At 48.2% G+C, this 15,704-nt stretch overlaps 1 protein-coding gene across 5 annotated transcripts in view; it reads left to right on the top strand.

Annotated features, from left to right (window-relative positions):
* Positions 1-15,704, top strand: part of LOC129843327 (PRELI domain-containing protein 1, mitochondrial-like) — a 37,665-nt gene that overhangs the window by 1,498 nt on the left and 20,463 nt on the right. For all 5 annotated transcript variants that reach the window (XM_055911960.1, XM_055911956.1, XM_055911957.1 and 2 more), the window contains exon 3: positions 13,256-13,481. In XM_055911960.1, coding sequence (XP_055767935.1) covers positions 13,256-13,481 — 226 coding nt within the window. The remainder of the gene's footprint in view (positions 1-13,255; positions 13,482-15,704) is intronic.

Here is a 15,704-nt window from a genome sequence, read left to right as displayed (position 1 = left end):
TATGTTCGTGTGGGAACCCTAACCCTATGGAACTGAGAGTTATGATGAAGGACTAGCCTCTACAGGTAAGAAAGATACCCTAGCCACGGAACGTGTGACGCATTCAAATTATGAGGACAACGCCACGCATTTATAGACGCGTTAGCTGACATCATGAAAATTATGCGTGCGCCTCAGTGGGGCGGAAGTCTGTCTTGTTGTTGTGGTTTTGGATGGCCAGTTAGCGACCAACAATGACAAGCTGCTGCCAGATAGCGACCAACAATGACAAGCTGCTGCCAGATAGCGACCAACAATGACAAGCTGCTGCCAGATAGCGACCAACAATGACAAGCTGCTGCCAGATAGCGACCAACAATGACAAGCTGCTGCCAGATAGCGACCAACAATGACAAGCTGCTGCCAGATAGCGACCAACAATGACAAGCTGCTGCCAGATAGCGACCAACAATGACAAGCTGCTGCCAGATAGCGACCAACAATGACAAGCTGCTGCCAGATAGCGACCAACAATGACAAGCTGCTGCCAGATAGCGACCAACAATGACAAGCTGCTGCCAGATAGCGACCAACAATGACAAGCTGCTGCCAGATAGCGACCAACAATGACAAGCTGCTGCCAGATAGCGACCAACAATGACAAGCTGCTGCCAGATGGCGACCAACCATGACAAGCTGCTGCCAGATGGCGACCAACCATGACAAGCTGCTGCCAGATGGCGACCAACCATGACAAGCTGCTGCCAGATGGCGACCAACCATGACAAGCTGCTGCCAGATGGCGACCAACCATGACAAGCTGCTGCCAGATGGCGACCAACCATGACAAGCTGCTGCCAGATGGCGACCAACCATGACAAGCTGCTGCCAGATGGCGACCAACCATGACAAGCTGCTGCCAGATGGCGACCAACCATGACAAGCTGCTGCCAGATGGCGACCAACCATGACAAGCTGCTGCCAGATGGCGACCAACCATGACAAGCTGCTGCCAGATGGCGACCAACCATGACAAGCTGCTGCCAGATGGCGACCAACCATGACAAGCTGCTGCCAGATGGCGACCAACCATGACAAGCTGCTGCCAGATGGCGACCAACCATGACAAGCTGCTGCCAGATGGCGACCAACCATGACAAGCTGCTGCCAGATGGCGACCAACCATGACAAGCTGCTGCCAGATGGCGACCAACCATGACAAGCTGCTGCCAGATGGCGACCAACCATGACAAGCTGCTGCCAGATGGCGACCAACCATGACAAGCTGCTGCCAGATGGCGACCAACCATGACAAGCTGCTGCCAGATGGCGACCAACCATGACAAGCTGCTGCCAGATGGCGACCAACCATGACAAGCTGCTGCCAGATGGCGACCAACAATGACAAGCTGCTGCCAGATGGCGACCAACAATGACAAGCTGCTGCCAGATGGCGACCAACAATGACAAGCTGCTGCCAGATGGCGACCAACAATGACAAGCTGCTGCCAGATGGCGACCAACAATGACAAGCTGCTGCCAGATGGCGACCAACAATGACAAGCTGCTGCCAGATGGCGACCAACAATGACAAGCTGCTGCCAGATGGCGACCAACAATGACAAGCTGCTGCCAGATGGCGACCAACAATGACAAGCTGCTGCCAGATGGCGACCAACAATGACAAGCTGCTGCCAGATGGCGACCAACAATGACAAGCTGCTGCCAGATGGCGACCAACAATGACAAGCTGCTGCCAGATGGCGACCAACAATGACAAGCTGCTGCCAGATGGCGACCAACAATGACAAGCTGCTGCCAGATGGCGACCAACAATGACAAGCTGCTGCCAGATGGCGACCAACAATGACAAGCTGCTGCCAGATGGCGACCAACAATGACAAGCTGCTGCCAGATGGCGACCAACAATGACAAGCTGCTGCCAGATGGCGACCAACAATGACAAGCTGCTGCCAGATGGCGACCAACAATGACAAGCTGCTGCCAGATGGCGACCAACAATGACAAGCTGCTGCCAGATGGCGACCAACAATGACAAGCTGCTGCCAGATGGCGACCAACAATGACAAGCTGCTGCCAGATGGCGACCAACAATGACAAGCTGCTGCCAGATGGCGACCAACAATGACAAGCTGCTGCCAGATGGCGACCAACAATGACAAGCTGCTGCCAGATGGCGACCAACAATGACAAGCTGCTGCCAGATGGCGACCAACAATGACAAGCTGCTGCCAGATGGCGACCAACAATGACAAGCTGCTGCCAGATGGCGACCAACAATGACAAGCTGCTGCCAGATGGCGACCAACAATGACAAGCTGCTGCCAGATGGCGACCAACAATGACAAGCTGCTGCCAGATGGCGACCAACAATGACAAGCTGCTGCCAGATGGCGACCAACAATGACAAGCTGCTGCCAGATGGCGACCAACAATGACAAGCTGCTGCCAGATGGCGACCAACAATGACAAGCTGCTGCCAGATGGCGACCAACAATGACAAGCTGCTGCCAGATGGCGACCAACAATGACAAGCTGCTGCCAGATGGCGACCAACAATGACAAGCTGCTGCCAGATGGCGACCAACAATGACAAGCTGCTGCCAGATGGCGACCAACCATGACAAGCTGCTGCCAGATGGCGACCAACCATGACAAGCTGCTGCCAGATGGCGACCAACCATGACAAGCTGCTGCCAGATGGCGACCAACCATGACAAGCTGCTGCCAGATGGCGACCAACCATGACAAGCTGCTGCCAGATGGCGACCAACCATGACAAGCTGCTGCCAGATGGCGACCAACCATGACAAGCTGCTGCCAGATGGCGACCAACCATGACAAGCTGCTGCCAGATGGCGACCAACCATGACAAGCTGCTGCCAGATGGCGACCAACCATGACAAGCTGCTGCCAGATGGCGACCAACCATGACAAGCTGCTGCCAGATGGCGACCAACCATGACAAGCTGCTGCCAGATGGCGACCAACCATGACAAGCTGCTGCCAGATGGCGACCAACCATGACAAGCTGCTGCCAGATGGCGACCAACCATGACAAGCTGCTGCCAGATGGCGACCAACCATGACAAGCTGCTGCCAGATGGCGACCAACCATGACAAGCTGCTGCCAGATGGCGACCAACCATGACAAGCTGCTGCCAGATGGCGACCAACCATGACAAGCTGCTGCCAGATGGCGACCAACCATGACAAGCTGCTGCCAGATGGCGACCAACCATGACAAGCTGCTGCCAGATGGCGACCAACCATGACAAGCTGCTGCCAGATGGCGACCAACCATGACAAGCTGCTGCCAGATGGCGACCAACCATGACAAGCTGCTGCCAGATGGCGACCAACCATGACAAGCTGCTGCCAGATGGCGACCAACCATGACAAGCTGCTGCCAGATGGCGACCAACCATGACAAGCTGCTGCCAGATGGCGACCAACCATGACAAGCTGCTGCCAGATGGCGACCAACCATGACAAGCTGCTGCCAGATGGCGACCAACCATGACAAGCTGCTGCCAGATGGCGACCAACCATGACAAGCTGCTGCCAGATGGCGACCAACCATGACAAGCTGCTGCCAGATGGCGACCAACAATGACAAGCTGCTGCCAGATGGCGACCAACAATGACAAGCTGCTGCCAGATGGCGACCAACAATGACAAGCTGCTGCCAGATGGCGACCAACAATGACAAGCTGCTGCCAGATGGCGACCAACAATGACAAGCTGCTGCCAGATGGCGACCAACAATGACAAGCTGCTGCCAGATGGCGACCAACAATGACAAGCTGCTGCCAGATGGCGACCAACAATGACAAGCTGCTGCCAGATGGCGACCAACAATGACAAGCTGCTGCCAGATGGCGACCAACAATGACAAGCTGCTGCCAGATGGCGACCAACAATGACAAGCTGCTGCCAGATGGCGACCAACAATGACAAGCTGCTGCCAGATGGCGACCAACAATGACAAGCTGCTGCCAGATGGCGACCAACAATGACAAGCTGCTGCCAGATGGCGACCAACAATGACAAGCTGCTGCCAGATGGCGACCAACCATGACAAGCTGCTGCCAGATGGCGACCAACCATGACAAGCTGCTGCCAGATGGCGACCAACCATGACAAGCTGCTGCCAGATGGCGACCAACCATGACAAGCTGCTGCCAGATGGCGACCAACCATGACAAGCTGCTGCCAGATGGCGACCAACCATGACAAGCTGCTGCCAGATGGCGACCAACCATGACAAGCTGCTGCCAGATGGCGACCAACCATGACAAGCTGCTGCCAGATGGCGACCAACCATGACAAGCTGCTGCCAGATGGCGACCAACCATGACAAGCTGCTGCCAGATGGCGACCAACCATGACAAGCTGCTGCCAGATGGCGACCAACCATGACAAGCTGCTGCCAGATGGCGACCAACCATGACAAGCTGCTGCCAGATGGCGACCAACCATGACAAGCTGCTGCCAGATGGCGACCAACCATGACAAGCTGCTGCCAGATGGCGACCAACCATGACAAGCTGCTGCCAGATGGCGACCAACCATGACAAGCTGCTGCCAGATGGCGACCAACCATGACAAGCTGCTGCCAGATGGCGACCAACCATGACAAGCTGCTGCCAGATGGCGACCAACCATGACAAGCTGCTGCCAGATGGCGACCAACCATGACAAGCTGCTGCCAGATGGCGACCAACCATGACAAGCTGCTGCCAGATGGCGACCAACCATGACAAGCTGCTGCCAGATGGCGACCAACCATGACAAGCTGCTGCCAGATGGCGACCAACCATGACAAGCTGCTGCCAGATGGCGACCAACCATGACAAGCTGCTGCCAGATGGCGACCAACCATGACAAGCTGCTGCCAGATGGCGACCAACCATGACAAGCTGCTGCCAGATGGCGACCAACCATGACAAGCTGCTGCCAGATGGCGACCAACCATGACAAGCTGCTGCCAGATGGCGACCAACCATGACAAGCTGCTGCCAGATGGCGACCAACCATGACAAGCTGCTGCCAGATGGCGACCAACCATGACAAGCTGCTGCCAGATGGCGACCAACCATGACAAGCTGCTGCCAGATGGCGACCAACCATGACAAGCTGCTGCCAGATGGCGACCAACCATGACAAGCTGCTGCCAGATGGCGACCAACCATGACAAGCTGCTGCCAGATGGCGACCAACCATGACAAGCTGCTGCCAGATGGCGACCAACCATGACAAGCTGCTGCCAGATGGCGACCAACCATGACAAGCTGCTGCCAGATGGCGACCAACCATGACAAGCTGCTGCCAGATGGCGACCAACCATGACAAGCTGCTGCCAGATGGCGACCAACCATGACAAGCTGCTGCCAGATGGCGACCAACCATGACAAGCTGCTGCCAGATGGCGACCAACCATGACAAGCTGCTGCCAGATGGCGACCAACCATGACAAGCTGCTGCCAGATGGCGACCAACCATGACAAGCTGCTGCCAGATGGCGACCAACCATGACAAGCTGCTGCCAGATGGCGACCAACCATGACAAGCTGCTGCCAGATGGCGACCAACCATGACAAGCTGCTGCCAGATGGCGACCAACCATGACAAGCTGCTGCCAGATGGCGACCAACCATGACAAGCTGCTGCCAGATGGCGACCAACCATGACAAGCTGCTGCCAGATGGCGACCAACCATGACAAGCTGCTGCCAGATGGCGACCAACCATGACAAGCTGCTGCCAGATGGCGACCAACCATGACAAGCTGCTGCCAGATGGCGACCAACCATGACAAGCTGCTGCCAGATGGCGACCAACCATGACAAGCTGCTGCCAGATGGCGACCAACCATGACAAGCTGCTGCCAGATGGCGACCAACCATGACAAGCTGCTGCCAGATGGCGACCAACCATGACAAGCTGCTGCCAGATGGCGACCAACCATGACAAGCTGCTGCCAGATGGCGACCAACCATGACAAGCTGCTGCCAGATGGCGACCAACCATGACAAGCTGCTGCCAGATGGCGACCAACCATGACAAGCTGCTGCCAGATGGCGACCAACAATGACAAGCTGCTGCCAGATGGCGACCAACAATGACAAGCTGCTGCCAGATGGCGACCAACAATGACAAGCTGCTGCCAGATGGCGAACCAACAATGACAAGCTGCTGCCAGATGGCGAACCAACAATGACAAGCTGCTGCCAGATGGCGACCAACAATGACAAGCTGCTGCCAGATAGCGACCAACAATGACAAGCTGCTGCCAGATAGCGACCAACAATGACAAGCTGCAGCCAGATAGCCACCAACAATGACAAGCTGCTGCCAGATAGCTCGTTTTATCTTGTTCTTGATACTATGACTTGTTTTGACTGACGTCACCTCTATGCTAATATTAGCTAGCTAGCTAACCAACAACTGTAACGACGTATAACGAGTGCTCATTGTGGAAATGTATGTTTTCAATAAACATTGGAGACTAAATATATTTAACATGTTGTCAACACTATGCCAATCCTGTCTGTTCTGCATGTGTTGGTTTCGTTGCTAGATAACCAACCTGTCTACAGTGGTGTAAAAGTACCATAAGTCGTTTTTTTGGGGGTATCTGTACTTTACTATTTGTATTTTTGACAACTTTTACTTCACTACATTCCTGAAGAAAATATTGTACTTTTACTCCATACATTTTCCCTCACAACCCAAAGTCCTCATTTTGAATGCTGAGTAGGACAGGAAAATTGTGAAATTCACGCACTTATCAAGAGAACACGTGGTCATCCCTACGACCTCTGTTCTGGCGGACTCACTAAACATAAATGCATCTTTTGTAAATAATGTCTGAGTGTTGGAGTGTGCCCTTGGCTATCTGTAAATAATGTCTGAGTGTTGGAGTGTGCCCTTGGCTATCTGTAAATGATGTCTGAGTGTTGGAATGTGTCCCTGGCTATCTGTAAATAATGTCTGAGTGTTGGAATGTGTCCCTGGCTATCTGTCAGTTTTTTAAAACGTTGCCATCTGCTTTGCCTACTATAAGAAAGTTGAAATGATTAATACTTTTGATACTTAAGTATATTTAAAACCAAATACTTTTGGACTTTTACTCAAGTAGTATTTTACTGGGTGACTTTCACTTGAGCAACTTTCTATTAATGTATTTATACTTTTACTGAAGTGTGACAGTTGGGTAGTTTTTCCACCCCTGCCCCATCAATATGTTCATCAATCCCCCAAAAGTCCCATTTCAAGTCAATGTTGAATAAACTTAATTTGAACTTACTCCACCTGTTGTCTGCTGATTTCATCCTTAGTCGGGTGGAAATACGAGACAAAATATCCACAGGCAAGTGTTATCTAACTGACTTCCAGAACGCTGGTCTATATAATTATCTGTAGCTCTGTATTTCCGGGGTGTATTTTCACTGTTACGTTTGGCTATCGTTTACGTAGTGTGCATCAGGTGCGAATGCATCAAGTGATTGAAAATAGAAGCAGAGAGAACCATATACCGTCCGGGCAATGTAATCAGAGCAGTGAAAATATTTTTTTTTGTCATACCTGTGGTATGCAGTCTGATATACCACAGCTGTCAGCCAATAAGCATTCAGGGCTCAAACTACCCAGTTTATAAATAGACCTTGACTAAACCTCCTAATGTGACTAGGCTGTACTATAAATAGACCTTGACTAACCCTAATGTGACTAGGCTATACTATAAATAGACTTTGACAAACCCTAATGTGACTAGGCTATACTATAAATAGACCTTGACTAACCCTAATGTGACTAGGCTGTACTATAAATAGACCTTGACTAACCCTAATGTGACTAGGCTATACTATAAATAGACTTTGACAAACCCTAATGTGACTAGGCTATACTATAAATAGACCTTGACTAACCCTAATGTGACTAGGCTGTACTATAAATAGACCTTGACTAACCCTAATGTGACTAGGCTGTACTATAAATAGACCTTGACTAACCCTCCTAATGTGACTAGGCTGTACTATAAATAGACCTTGACTAACCCCCCTAATGTGACTAGGCTGTACTATAAATAGACCTTGACTAACCCCCCTAATGTGACTAGGCTGTACTATAAATAGACCTTGACTAACCCTAATGTGACTAGGCTGTACTATAAATAGACCTTGACTAACCCTAATGTGACTAGGCTGTACTATAAATAGACCTTGACTAACCCTAATGTGACTAGGCTGTACTATAAATAGACCTTGACTAACCCTAATGTGACTAGGCTATACTATAAATAGACCTTGACTAACCCTAATGTGACTAGGCTATACTATAAATAGACCTTGACTAACCCTAATGTGACTAGGCTATACTATAAATAGACCTTGACTAACCCTAATGTGACTAGGCTGTACTATAAATAGACCTTGACTAACCCTAATGTGACTAGGCTGTACTATAAATAGACCTTGACTAACCCTAATGTGACTAGGCTGTACTATAAATAGACCTTGACTAACCCTAATGTGACTAGGCTGTACTATAAATAGACCTTGACTAACCCTAATGTGACTAGGCTGTACTATAAATAGACCTTGACTAACCCTCCTAATGTGACTAGGCTGTACTATAAATAGACCTTGACTAACCCTCCTAATGTGACTAGGCTGTACTATAAATAGACCTTGACTAACCCTCCTAATGTGACTAGGCTGTACTATAAATAGACCTTGACTAACCCTAATGTGACTAGGCTGTACTATAAATAGACCTTGACTAACCCTAATGTGACTAGGCTGTACTATAAATAGACCTTGACTAACCCTAATGTGACTAGGCTGTACTATAAATAGACCTTGACAAACCCATATAAATGCCCAACCTGTAAAACAGGTTATTTGCTGTATCACTAAAGCCATAGTGAAGTTAAAGCATTGTTAGTGCACACACACACACACCTGGCAAAACATTCACTGTCAGTAATTCAAGGGTTACTACAAGATACTTACCCAGTCAGACGAACTCATGGAAACCATTTTTCTGTGTCTCTGCGTGCAGTTTGGAAATGATTGAAATTAGCATATCGTTAGCTTAGCGCAATTTACTGTTAATCTCCCGGTACTAGAACATGAAAAATGGTTTGTTGCAGGGGAGGCTGCTGAGGGGGGGACGGCTCATAGTCGTGCCTAGAATGGAGTCAATGGAATGGTAACAACCACATGTTTCCATTGACTCAATGTCAAGGCATTATTATGTGCCGGCCTCCACTGGTTTTGGCACTAGATTTATTTTTAACTTTCGGGTACTTCCGTCAAATGTGTCTCACGGATCAAACCGGTCTATCAGCGCAGCAGATGTCCCCCTTTTTTATAGCGCTCTTGTTAACTTCTTCTGTGCAGCATGAGTGGAGAGCTAACACGGCATGTAGAAATGTTGAAACTGTTCGTTACTGTTCGCGAAACAATGTCCTACAAGCTAGAACCCTTTACAATGCAAGAACAACATTGTAGCATAAAGATGGATAGACGTTGTAGCATAGAGATGTATAGATATCGTAACGTTGTAGCATAGAGATGGATAGACGGCGTAACGTTGTAGCATAGAGATGGATAGACATCGTAACGTTATAGCATAGAGATGGATAGACAACACAACGTTGTAGCATAGAGATGGATAGACGGCGTAACGTTGTAGCATAGAGATGTATAGACGGCGTAACGTTGTAGCATAGAGACGGATAGACGGCGTAACGTTGTAGCATAGAGATGTATAGACGGCGTAACGTTGTAGCATAGAGATGTATAGACGGCGTAACGTTGTAGCATAGAGATGTATAGACGGCGTAACGTTGTAGCATAGAGACGTATAGACGGCGTAACGTTGTAGCATAGAGACGTATAGACGTCGCAACGTTGTAGCATAGACATCGTAACGTTGTAGCATAGAGATGGATAGACATCGTAACGTTGTAGCATAGAGATGGATAGACATCGTAACGTTGTAGCATAGAGATGGATAGACATCACAACGTTGTAGCATAGAGATGGATAGACATCGTAACGTTGTAGCATAGAGACGGATAGACGTTGTAGCATAGAGACGGATAGACGTTGTAGCATAGAGATGGATAGACGTTGTAGCATAGAGACGGATAGACGTTGTAGCATAGAGACGGATAGACGTTGTAGCATAGAGATGGATAGACGTTGTAGCATAGAGATGGATAGACGTTGTAGCATAGAGATGGATAGACGTTGTAGCATAGAGATGGATAGACGTTGTAGCATAGAGATGGATAGACGTTGTAGCATAGAGATGGATAGACGTTGTAGCATAGAGACGGATAGACGTTGTAGCATAGAGATGGATAGACGTTGTAGCATAGAGATGGATAGACGTTGTAGCATAGAGATGGATAGACATCACGTTGTAGCATAGAGATGGATAGACATCACGTTGTAGCATAGAGACGGATAGACGTCGTAACGTTGTAGCATAGAGACGGATAGACGTCGCAACGTTGTAGCATAGAGACGGATAGACGTCGTAACGTTGTAGCATAGAGACGGATAGACGTCGTAACGTTGTAGCATAGAGACGGATAGACGTCGCAACGTTGTAGCATAGAGACGGATAGACGTCGCAACGTTGTAGCATAGAGACGGATAGACGTCGTAACGTTGTAGCATAGAGACGGATAGACGTCGTAACGTTGTAGCATAGAGACGGATAGACGGCGTAACGTTGTAGCATAGAGATGTATAGACGGCGTAACGTTGTAGCATAGAGATGGATAGACATCGTAACGTTGTAGCATAGAGACGGATAGACATCGCAACGTTGTAGCATAGAGACGGATAGACATCACAACGTTGTAGCATAGAGACGGATAGACATCGTAACGTTGTAGCATAGAGACGGATAGACGTTGTAGCATAGAGACGGATAGACGTTGTAGCATAGAGACGGATAGACGTTGTAGCATAGAGACGGATAGACGTTGTAGCATAGAGACGGATAGACGTCGTAGCATAGAGACGGATAGACGTTGTAGCATAGAGATGGATAGACGTTGTAGCATAGAGACGGATAGACGTTGTAGCATAGAGATGGATAGACGTTGTAGCATAGAGACGGATAGACATCACGTTGTAGCATAGAGACGGATAGACGTCGTAGCATAGAGATGGATAGACGTTGTAGCATAGAGATGGATAGACGTTGTAGCATAGAGATGGATAGACGTTGTAGCATAGAGACGGATAGACGTTGTAGCATAGAGACGGATAGACGTTGTAGCATAGAGATGGATAGACGTTGTAGCATAGAGATGGATAGACGTTGTAGCATAGAGACGGATAGACGTTGTAGCATAGAGACGGATAGACGTTGTAGCATAGAGACGGATAGACGTTGTAGCATAGAGACGGATAGACGTTGTAGCATAGAGATGGATAGACGTTGTAGCATAGAGATGGATAGACGTTGTAGCATAGAGACGGATAGACGTTGTAGCATAGAGACGGATAGACGTTGTAGCATAGAGACGGATAGACGTTGTAGCATAGAGACGGATAGACGTTGTAGCATAGAGACGGATAGACGTTGTAGCATAGAGACGGATAGACGTTGTAGCATAGAGACGGATAGACGTTGTAGCATAGAGACGGATAGACGTTGTAGCATAGAGATGGATAGACGTTGTAGCATAGAGACGGATAGACGTTGTAGCATAGAGATGGATAGACGTTGTAGCATAGAGATGGATAGATGTTGTAGCATAGAGATGGATAGACGTTGTAGCATAGAGACGGATAGACGTCGCAACGTTGTAGCATAGAGACGGATAGACGTCGTAACGTTGTAGCATAGAGACGGATAGACGTCGCAACGTTGTAGCATAGAGACGGATAGACGTCGCAACGTTGTAGCATAGAGATGGATAGACGTCGCAACGTTGTAGCATAGAGACGGATAGACGTCGTAACGTTGTAGCATAGAGACGGATAGACATCGTAACGTTGTAGCATAGAGATGGATAGACATCACAACGTTGTAGCATAGAGACGGATAGATATCGTAACGTTGTAGCATAGAGACGGATAGACATCGCAACGTTGTAGCATAGAGACGGATAGACATCGTAACGTTGTAGCATAGAGACGGATAGACATCGTAACGTTGTAGCATAGAGACGGATAGACATCGTAACGTTGTAGCATAGAGACGGATAGACGGCGTAACGTTGTAGCATAGAGACGGATAGACGGCGTAACGTTGTAGCATAGAGACGGATAGACATCGCAACGTTGTAGCATAGAGATGGATAGACGTCACAACGTTGTAGCATAGAGACGGATAGACGTCACAACGTTGTAGCATAGAGACGGATAGACATCACAACATTGTAGCATAGAGATGGATAGACATCACAACGTTGTAGCATAGAGATGGATAGACATCGTAACATTGCAGCATAGAGATGGATAGATGTTGTAGCATAGAGATGGATAGATGTTGTAGCATAGAGATGGATAGATGTTGTAGCATAGAGACGGATAGACGTTGTAGCATAGAGATGGATAGACGTTGTAGCATAGAGACGGATAGACGTTGTAGCATAGAGACGGATAGACGTTGTAGCATAGAGACGGATAGACGTTGTAGCATAGAGACGGATAGACGTTGTAGCATAGAGACGGATAGACGTTGTAGCATAGAGATGGATAGACGTTGTAGCATAGAGATGGATAGACGTTGTAGCATAGAGATGGATAGACGTTGTAGCATAGAGATGGATAGACGTTGTAGCATAGAGACGGATAGACGTTGTAGCATAGAGACGGATAGATGTTGTAGCATAGAGATGGATAGATGTTGTAGCATAGAGATGGATAGATGTTGTAGCATAGAGATGGATAGACGTTGTAGCATAGAGATGGATAGACGTTGTAGCATAGAGATGGATAGACGTTGTAGCATAGAGATGGATAGACGTTGTAGCATAGAGATGGATAGACGTTGTAGCATAGAGATGGATAGACATCGTAACCTTGTAGCTGTCCCATTATGTGAGGGCACGGGCAGCGCCATTGACAAATACAACGTTTCTACCTCTAATCTTTTGGTATCCTTTTAAGCTGTAAAGTGTCTCTGAATCACCCCTCCCATCTCCTTTCTCCCCAGCATATCTCTAACTGTAATACAATATTACAATGAACTCTCCTCTCTTCTCTCCCCCACAGTAACCACGTCCTGACGGAGGACATCATCTTCAGGGACGTAACTCCCGGTAACCGTCTGGTCTCTAGGCGACTGCTGACCAAAACTAACCGCGCCCCTCGCTGGATGGAGAAGTACCTGCCGGTTACCATGGCCAGGCACGCCTACATCATCGAGGATTCCATCGTGGACCCCCAGAACAGAACCATGACAACGCTGACTTGGAACATCAGCCACGCACGCATGATGGTACGTGTGATCGACCGGGATTCGAACCATGACTGTGCTAGCCTGCTGAGCTAAAGCCTTGTTATTAGCTCAGGGAGGTAACGCAAGTCTTTATCTTTTGAATCTATACTACATGACCAAAAGTATGTGGACACCTTCTCGTCGAACATCTCATTCCAAAATCATGGGAATTAATATAAAGTTGGTCCCCCCCTTTGCTGCTATAACAGTCTCCACTCTTCTGGGAAGGCTTTCCACTAGATGTTGGAACATTGCTGCTATAACAGCCTCCACTCTTCTGGGAAGGCTTTCCACTAGATGTTGGAACATTGCTGCTATAACAGCCTCCACTCTTCTGGGAAGGCTTTCCACTAGATGTTGGAACATTGCTGCTATAACATCCTCCACTCTTCTGGGAAGGCTTTCCACTAGATGTTGGAACATTGCTGCTAGGACTTGCTTCCATTGAGCCACAAGAGCATTAGTGAGGTCGGGCACTGATGTTGGGCGATTAGGCCTGGCTCACAGTCTGCGTACCAATTCATCCCAAAGGTATTCGATGGGGTTGAGGTCAGGGCTCTGTGCAGGCCAGTCAAGTTCTTCCACACAACTTGTCAAACCATTTCTGTATGGACCTCGCGTTGTGCACGGGAGCATTGTCATGCTGAAACAGGAAAGGGCCTTCCCCAAACTGTTGCCACAAAGTTGGGAGGACAGAATCATCTAGAATGTCATTGTATGCTGTAGCATTAAGATTTTTCTTCACTGGAACTAAGGGGACCGAACCATGAAAAACAGCCCCAGACCATTATTTCTCCTCCACCAAACTTTACAGTTGGCACTATGCATTGGGGCAGGTAGTGTTCTCCTGGCATCCGCCAAACCCAGATTCGTCCGTCGGACTGCCAGATGGTGAGCGTGATTCATCACTTCAGAGAACCACTGCTCGAGAGTCCAATGGCGGCGAGCTTTATACCACTCGATGCTTGGCATTGCGCATGGTGATCTTAGGCTTGTGTGCGGCTGCTCGGCCATGGAAACCCATTTCATGAAGCTCCCGATGAACAGTTCTTGTGCTGACGTTGCTTCCAGAGGCAGTTTGGAACTCAGTAGTGAGTGTTGCAAACGAGGACAGACAATTTTTACGCAATTCAACACTCGGCGATTCCGTTCTGTGAACTTGTGTGGCCTACCACTACGTGGCTGAGCCGTTGTTGCTCCTAGATGTTTCCACATCACAATAACATCACTTACAGTTGACCGGGGCAGCTCTAGCAGGGCAGAAATTTGACCAACCGACTTGTTGGAAAGGTGGCATCCTATGACGGTGCCACGTTGAAAGTCACTGAGCTCTTCAGTAAGGCCATTCTACTGCCAATGTTTGTCTATGGAGATTGCATGGCTGTGTGCTCGATTTTTTTTTTTTAAATAAACATAATTTTTTTTATACACCTGTCGGCAACGTGTTTGGCTGAAACGGCCAAATCTACTAATTTGAAGGAGTGTCCACATACTTTTGTGTATATGAATTTGAGCAGTATTTCTCTGGTGGGAGTTCCCCTGAATTCACTATGAAGACATGAACCAGCTCTTAATACAATGTGGACCCCAGGAAGATTAGCTGGCGTTAGCGAATGGGGATCCTAATAAAAATGACTGACTATCTCCTACTCCAGCATTGGGAAAGTCTTCAGGCCCCTTTGACATTTTCCACATTTTGTTACAGCCTTATTCTAAAATCGATTAAATTGTCCCCCCCCCCCCCCCCCTCACATCAATCTACACACAATACCTCCATAATGACAAAGCAAAAGCAGGTTTTTAGAAATGGTTACAAATGTATTTCAAGTTTTTAAAAAACGATCACTTTTACATAAGTATTCAGACCTTTGTTGAAACACCTTTGGCAGCGATTACAGCCTCGAGTCTTCTTGGGTATGACGCTATAAGCTCGGCTCGTCTGTATTTGTGTAGTTTCTCCCATTCTTCTCTGCAGATCCTCTCAAAGGTCTGAACATTTATGTTAAGTTATATCTTCTACACCTGCATTGCTTGCTGTTTGGGGGTTTTAGGCTGGGTTTCTGTACAGCACTTTGTGACATCAGCTGATGTAAGAAGGGCTTCATAAATACATTTGATTGATTGGTTGATTTCTGTTTTCTATTTTTAATATTTTAGCAAAAAATGTCTACACCTGTTTTTCGCTTTGTCATTGTGTGTAGATTGATGAGGAAAACAATGAAT

Source organism: Salvelinus fontinalis, unplaced genomic scaffold, assembly GCF_029448725.1.
Source record: "Salvelinus fontinalis isolate EN_2023a unplaced genomic scaffold, ASM2944872v1 scaffold_0114, whole genome shotgun sequence".
NCBI classification, from domain to species: Eukaryota; Metazoa; Chordata; class Actinopteri; order Salmoniformes; family Salmonidae; genus Salvelinus; species Salvelinus fontinalis.
Note: the sequence above shows the minus strand (reverse complement) of the source record. Positions and strands in the feature narration are given on the sequence as shown.